An 8,264-nucleotide genomic window follows, 5' to 3' on the forward strand; every position below is an offset into this window, starting at 1 on the left:
AATGACTATGTGACAAACTGAGATTTCATTTTCCTATGAAGTTACTTACACAGTAAAAATCAGCAGTGCTACACCCGTCTCTTTGCTGATCTGCGTTCTCTGTACGAGCAGGGTATCTCTGCCACAACTCAGGCTTTGTCACGGTGAAGTTTCCTGCTTAGAGATACACAGCTGCCATCAGTATCCTTCTGTACTCTCAGTGTAGCAGCATGCACACAAGCACAGAGTTGGTATTGTTAACCAGGATCAAACCAACAATGAAAATGGAAGCAATTTTACATAATTGGGTTTTTTATCCCTATTTTACGAATCTAGATATAAGACTAAGAAAGCAGTTCAGCTTGTTTTGATGGCAGCTTTAATGAACCTTTCCGATTAACGAAACTAGACAGCAATTAAACAGTGATCAAATTAGTCTTTATTGGTTCTTTATATATAACATCTGTAAGGAAACTGCCTGGAAATGTAAGAGCTGGATCTTTTATCTCACAATATCATGAAACAAAACTAACAGCAAGAAGTGACAGGCTTATTGCATTAATATTGATGTACACAGCAGAGGGAGATGACATTCCAACACAAACCCTTAAAAAAGGGTACTGTAATTTTGTTTAACCAAAATTCGTATTTAACAACAAATACATTTTTTGCAAAAATCTTATGCTGCCACATGCAACCCCCTGTTACTTAGATACATCCTGTTTGGGCACTTTTAAGTTTTTCCAACGCCTCAAAATTACTTTGTATTTTTCACTTTCAGTTTTGTCAGATACTTTTTTTAAGACTACCCGCATAACTACAGCGGTTCCTGTGTCTTTATCTTCACCTACTATGAGATCCAGTGTGTCACCAATTTTCACCTGGAAACACAAAGAGGAGATGAGTGATTATAAACATTCCCTCGGGAAAACAAATCCCCACAGTCCACATCCAATTTTAATTTTGCTCCTTTCCATTTAATACTCTTGTCTCACAGGGGAAGAGGAAGGAGGGCAATACTAGACCCATTATAAATCCTCCAGCTGTGAACTTCTAGGAAAGCCCTGGCAATAAGCAATTAAATGTCTCGTGACCTTCTCTGTCAAGGGCTTTACTCTTCCTGTTCTACGACCAACACTTAACTTGGAGAAAAAGGTGTAATGTATGTTTTTTTCCTGAAGGATGTTTCCTGCCCATCTTTTTGTATCAACACAGACACAAAAAGAGTAAAATGCAAAGTTTTCCTTCCTTTAAAAGAATTTAAAGTGGTTTTAATAAACAGAGTGCGGGTCAACTGCTTGTGTTCCTTTCAAAAGTCACATAAGCAGTTTGCCTCTCAAAAACCAGCCTTAACTTTAGGGGATCAGGGATTAAAAACTCTCTTCTTATTGCCCTTCGATGACAGTAACTACCACCTAGGATCACCCCAACATAAAGGCTGGGTAAAAACATGTCTGTCATCATTCTGGGAAGCTCTGTTGTGAACAAGCATGGCCTGCAACCCTTCTGGCCCTTCCCCCTAACTGTGTTCCTGTGTGCTCCATTACAGACACAGTCACCTTTCCAGAGCTACCCCAGCTTAAATCCCCTTCTATCATCAACTTTTCTCTTTTTCTTTAATCATATGCCTGCTCCACCAATATCTCGGATTTAATCGTTCCTACTCCATCAACCTCACATCTGTCATCCCTTCAGCAACCTGGAAAGCCCTGTCCTTGCTACCGTCTGCCTTCTCCTGACTTCCAGCCTTATATTTTCTTCTCTAATATCAGAAGACTCCTGTCTGCCCTAGGCAATAACGTCTTGCCCAGGGAATCACAGTCACACACAAAGCTGGAAGTGGTATTAGCAAGTGCTGTTCATTCGCCTCTTACAGCAATTCAGTGGTTAGCTCTTCTGACCCAAGTAAAAAGAGGGAGAAGAGGTCATGCCTTAGTTATTTTCTTGTACTGTATTAAAAGATTGAAATTTTAAAAAGTCTTACAGTTCTACTTTTCTTCCATAGTTTTTCTCCATTCAGCCTGAGTTCATTATTGTAGAATGCATCTTCTACTTTACTGAAGAAAAACAAGCTTTTATTGCATTTACAGTGTGCAGCAGACCAAATACGATTGTTTCTTTGCAGATAACGTAACACCACTCATGTGCAAGGTGCATTTCCACAACTCTAAACTGCACATAAAGGATACCTTTATTTCATAGATGTTAAATTAAATAATAGAGTATACTTGCTCTGTGTAACAGGTGCAAGCGATAAAAACCTGTTTCTAAAGACCTGTCTCCTGAATATCCAACGAATAACGTCCCTTTTCCTGCACCAGCCAATTTAATAATTTTTAAGTTACCAAGTTAAACTAATACACTGTTCTAACAACATTGCGATATCAGGCTTCTATAAGTTGCATTAGATCAAACATTTCTGTATATTCATAGATCGTACATTTACCTGGTTGACCCAGGACGTTAGGTTTACCCTTACCATCACCTGTTTCTACAGCCATTAAGTAGCGTATTATTGTACTCCCTCAATCTCAGATCTCTTTGTATTGCTTAATATTAGTATTTTGTGTTTTCTTAATTTTAAATAAATAGTAACAGATAGAAAATGCCTCCTCAGCAATCTTACAAATATTGTAGACAGGGAAATGCAGAAAATGGGCTGTTTCAAGGGAGGTAAGGTGGAACAAAAAAGAACACGCATACATACACAATATATGTTTAGACAGTCAAAATAGCTACACCAAAAAACCCCAACAAAATACTGGATTATCCCAGCAACAAAAGGGTATCAAAATTCAAATTTTCATCTTTCTGATCAGCAGGTTGTTTCCTCCATACTTACTTTCTTGCAATGTCTAGACCAGCTTTCATGATCACATCATATCGAAGAGACTGCACTACTTTTTCAAGATCCTTGTAATCTTTTACTACATCAGGATCATTTTCAAATTCATCTTCCAAATTGCTTTCCTCGTCATCTTCATCCTCTTCTTCCTCTTCTTGTACAGTTTGTCTGCTCCTTTTAGAGCTTTTGTTACTTTTGTTCCGCAGAGACAATACTGAGATATGCTCTGGAGAAAGTCTTAGTGCACAGAGCTTTGCTGGGGAAAAGCTGAAACATCTTCTGTAGTTTACTGTGCTTGCTTGACAGCTACAGAATAGGCTTCTCCTCCACGAAAGACACAGTTTATTAGAGGGGAATTTCTCCCACAGTCCAAACCAGACATTTAGTTTTCTAAAAGCAGTGATGGGGAGTCTGAAGCCAGTCATAGCATACCCTAAAATAAAACAAACATTCTTGTGTAAAAATGAGCAACTGCTTTGACTATTGGAAGGATTTATCCAGATACAGCATAATAGTTACTAAAAAATATATTATTATCTAGTTCTTTATAGAGCAAACACCATCTAAAAGCACAAGGCTATACTGGCTTTATGATCTGCCTTTCTCATACACTGTCCACCATTACAAAGAGCAAAAACATCAGATGAAAAACAAACACTAAAAACCCCAGTAGAATACTTTGTTCGTAATTCCTTCTCTGGTGTTTCATATTAACTGTCTAAAGATACTTGTGGCATTTTCCTCCATACATCCAAAATACAATTCACGAAAGACACAGAAACTAAGTTAACTATGTCACAAAAAGCATAAGAAGACCTTCATTTATCGTGAGTTATTATCAATAAAAGCCACTTGCTCAATACCACAACCAGGAGAGTCAAAACCTGTGTAACCTCAGTCTCTGGTCACACCACAACGCTGCTGTGGGGCAGAGCGCTGCACAGTGTTTCACACTCGTGTTTCTCCGAATGGCAAACAGCTTCGTGGTGAAGTTCAGGAGAAATAACATTGCTCCATGTACTGCAACAGGACTGACAGCAGCAGCAACAGTCTCACGGGTGAGCTCCACAGTCTTGCTCCTTTCTAGAGCCACTTCTAACCTTGGACAAGTAGATGGAAACACCCTCCAAAAAGCCCAGATGTCTGTCAGCACTCCTAGAAACCGATTTACAGTCCTTCCTAGCTAGGTGGAGCAACAGCTCTTATTATGGCCTAACACATGTGAAACACGTGTTTACTTTGTGAGACTCGACTTTGTTTTCCCCGCACGCAAGTGAACTCTGCATGAATCGGAATGAGGTTATTTTTCCTGTGGCTGGGAAAAAGCCCTGATTAATGAAGGTAACTACCGGCCAAAGAAAAATAAAACAACTCCCTTGGCTTTTTTTTTCTTTTTAATATGTGGATTTAATTTAATATTCAGGACGGTGCAAACCTCACAGAAGACTCACACCTCTGCTCAGTTTGGGGACAAATTCCTGGAAGAGTTACTTGAACAACTACTGCTGCTTATTTTTAGCGCTCGATGTCACTCCGCTCCCCGTTGCCAGGACGGCCGAGAGCCCGCCCCGAGCACCACGGGCGGCCCCTTTCCCCCGTGAAACCTCAGCGCGGACAGAGATCCACGCACCGCCCGCCCACTCGGGCGGCTGGCAGCCCGTTCCGGGGCCGGCAGCCACGGCAACACCAGCCCCCGCTCCGGGGGCGGTCCCTGACCCACCGCTGGGCCCTCGGTGGCGGGCCCGCCGCAGGCGGAGAACCCGGGGAGACCCGACTGTTCCGGCCGCTGCCCCAGCGGAGGCCGCGGCCCGCGGGCCTGGCCGGCGCCCACAGCCGCTGCCGGGGGGGCCACGCCCGCCCCGCAGCTCCCCCGGCCCCGCGACCTTGGAGCCGCGGCGGGGCCCGCCGCTGCCCCGCGCCTCGGTCCTGCCGGAGGGGAGGCCCGCCGTGGCTCAGGGCGCCGCGGCCGAAGCTCGGTTACCTGCGTCCTCCCAGCGCCTCGGGCCCGGGCCTGCCGCTGCCGTCCCCGCGCCGCCGCTCGCAGGCCGGAGGCGGAGCCGCCTCAGCCCGCGCTCAGCGCCCTCTGCCGGGGCTCCCCGGGAGGAGCAACCAGCGCCTCGGCGCCGGCCTCTGCTCTTCCTCCGCCCGCACAGCTGCGGCCCCGCAGCCCCGCCGAGACTCGTCCGAGCTGCTTCCCGTTATGCTGCTCCCCACCGCTGTTTCGTTTTTTCTTTTTTTTTTTTTTTTTTTTTTTTCAATGTGCGCTTTTTCACTCTACGCTGGTTGGGGGTCGGGGGGGTAGCGGCACAGCACGGGTTTGTCTGCGAGGTGTTTCGGCAGCAGGTTCCCCCGAGCCCCGCTGAGCTGGACTTTCTCCTTCCCCTCTACTCTGCCCGGCTGAGACCACATCTGGAATATTGTGTCCAATTCTGGGCTCCTCAGTTCCAGGAGGACAGGGAACTGCTGGAGAGAGTCCAGCGCAGGGCAACGAAGATGATTAAGGGAGCGGAGCATCTCCCTTAAGAGGAAAGGCTGAGGGAGCTGGGGCTCTTTAGCTTGGAGGAGACTGAGGGGTGACCTCATTAATGTTTACAAATATATAAAGGGTGAGTGTCATGAGGATGGAGCCAGGCTCTTCTTGCTGATAACCAATGGTAGGACAAGGGGTACAAACTGGAACACAAGTGGTTCTACTTAAATATGAGAAGAAACTTCTTCACAGTGAGGGTGACAGAACACTGGAACAGGCTGCCCAGGGGGGTTGTGGAGTCTCCTTCTCTGGAGACATTCAAAACCCGCCTGGACACCTTCCTGTGTAACCTCATCTAGGTGTTCCTGCTCCAGCAGGGGGATTGGACTAGATGATCTTTTGAGGTCCCTTCCAATCCCAAACATTCTGTGATTCACTCCCTCACCGCCCACCTCACAGTCAAAGCACTCGGGAGTAATTATGTCCATAGTTTTTGTATCGCTTTGATTTTACACACCTCTGATTTTCCCTTGTTGAACCACTTGCCCCTACGAGACTACGCTTCCAGGACCTCAGTGCCAAGGTGACATGTGTTTTCAGCTCCCGAGGCTCTACCCACATGCCCAAACCAGAAAACAGGGGAAATCTCTCACCTGGGAAATGCCTCCAGCAGATGCTGAAATTTCCTGACCACAGATTAATTTCAAAGGCTTGGCCACCATGATGATCTAATCCAAATCACTTTGTGGCCTGGGTTTCCCCTGTCTTTATCTTTACCTTCCTTCACATTGCATCTCCCTCTTCCACACCACATCTCCACTATTGCTGTAATCCATAACCCCATCCCTTTGGAGCTCAGAAACTAGGAGAGATCCATCCCTCCTCCTGCCTTCTCCCAGCTTTCTCTCTGTCATAGACCAATCATACGTCCCTCAGTGCTTTTGAATGCTCTGCACAGCATTTGGGAAATTCTCTATCCATATAAAATGGGTACGAAACAGAACTCCACCAGATTGGCAGTATCTTGCCCTGATGTAAATGGTTGTACAAGGTTCAGGGTAATTTTTGCAGATGGAAGAGCTTTTCAGCTTTGAAATTCTCCTTTAAAATGCTTGTTACCTCACCCAACAGACCAATCCTCCTTTAGAAAACTACCAGCAAATGTGGCAAGTGACACAACTGTGGAGCTACTACTGCACAGCAGCTGTGCGATTAGCACAGGAATTATAAGTGATTGCTTAAATTTACACCTATATAAACTTCGTCATAAAATGTTTGAATGAGAGATTTTAATGTCAGAGATATTTTGTAATGGAGCAATTAATTTGCAAAGCTATTTCCCCTCCTTAGAAACCTTACTGGGAAGGAAGCTGCAAACATCTTTATGTCTGTATGTATTTTGAATGTTTCAGTGCCCGGCTCTGTGAAATTCTGACCAATTTGAATTGGGAATATAGCTGTTAGCTTTTTAGCACTTTTCTTCCATGTGTCTTAAAGTAAATATACATCCTTATTGAGGAAAAAAGTTGGTAAGAGTAACTTTCTTGTATTCATCGTGGCACATAGTGAGTCAGAACAGAAATGTATGTCTGAACAGTGGGGATTCCCTGCACAGAAATGTGCTGCCTCCTCTATGGGGGAAAAACCCACACCCAACCCCCAACCCTGCCCTCCCAACCAACCGACCAACCAACCAAAAAATGCACAAAACAAGCAAACAACAAAAAACCACAACAAAGCAACCCCCCAAACAAACAAACAACACCCCCCCACCCCAAACCTAGCTTTCTATGCACCCCATTCTTTTCAGAGCTCTTAGAATTTGATTAGTCACACATAAAGTCATGCTCTAACCTTGCTAAGAGTGAAGATAACTTACTCTCAGTAAACAAAGATGTAAGTGTTAGTGCCTTTCTAGGCTAGTCGACATTATCTTTATTGCATCTCTGTATTGAAAGGCAAGATAAAGAACATGCCTGAAGTCACTCTGTCTTTTATATTCTTCAAATATGACAATATAGTGGCATCTTACAAAACCAGAAAGTAATCAATTCACCATTTGGTATCCTTTCCTGCAGGCCTTACGGTTTGCAGAAGGTTAATAGTGTGGCACTCAAACAGGTCACAGAGGAAATGTAACTGGATGTCAGGAACTGATATAATGCATCTGATCTATCTCATCATTGCACAACCCAAACAGAGGCATCTCCACCATACTTGCTTCATTTCCTAGTCCAGCTACATGGACTACTGTTCTAGTTGTACATCGTGTTACTATTTAATCTTGGTCATGAAAGCAGATGCTTACCGAGGTTTTTGTCAGGATTCATTCAGCCCCAGACTGTAGAGGAACTTCAGTGTCACGCGGGTGTCCTTGTCATCAGATTCCCTCTGTGCCACAGAGTAAGAAGGGCCATGAAAGCGCTTGTCTTTAAGATTTGTACTCCAGTTGTGTGAGGTCTTGGCAACTCCCAGCCTGGGTCATTAAGCACATTTTTTAATGACCAAAAAGGTATAAAAAAGAAGTTATTAGTCATTACTCCTGCTTTAATTGTATCAAACTGTAATTATAACTAAACCATTCCCACTGGGGGAAGACCAGTCTAACTTTTCTCCCCGTTTACCATTAGATGGCAGTGAATAGCTCTCTCACAACGCTGCCACAAGCTCAGGCTGTGCTCTCAAACACAGGCTTGTCACACATGTCTGATGAGGAGGTGATTTGGAGCTTTGTTGTTGTTGTCGTCATTGTTTTAAAGCAAATGACACCTCAGCAACATAGAGTTAAAACTTTCAGCTTTGGTAAGAAACAGTGGTCATTCATCTCTGGCAGTTTAGTGGTGGTCTATGTACCCTTTTGAAAGTTTGAGTGAGAAATTAGTCTAACCAAGATGTATTCTTCTTCCCAGGGCTATTCTCATAGAATTACTCCTTTTTTAATTTTTTTTTATTTCTTTTCAGTGGAGTTGT

At 44.2% G+C, this 8,264-nt stretch overlaps 1 protein-coding gene across 1 annotated transcript; it reads right to left on the bottom strand.

The window, feature by feature from the left end:
- Positions 1-395: 395 nt before the first annotated feature.
- Positions 396-4,903, bottom strand: MTRES1 (mitochondrial transcription rescue factor 1). The gene is made up of 4 exons (XM_082047925.1): positions 4,806-4,903; positions 2,822-3,257; positions 1,964-2,036; positions 396-860 (listed from the first exon to the last, which is right to left on the bottom strand). Exons 2-4 carry the CDS (start codon positions 3,247-3,249, stop codon positions 684-686), a joined length of 678 nt encoding a protein of 225 aa, XP_081904051.1. The 5' UTR covers positions 3,250-3,257; positions 4,806-4,903; the 3' UTR covers positions 396-683.
- Positions 4,904-8,264: the final 3,361 nt, after the last annotated feature.

This window comes from Streptopelia decaocto (assembly GCF_964273445.1).
Source record: "Streptopelia decaocto genome assembly, chromosome: 3".
Lineage (NCBI taxonomy): Eukaryota > Metazoa > Chordata > Aves > Columbiformes > Columbidae > Streptopelia > Streptopelia decaocto.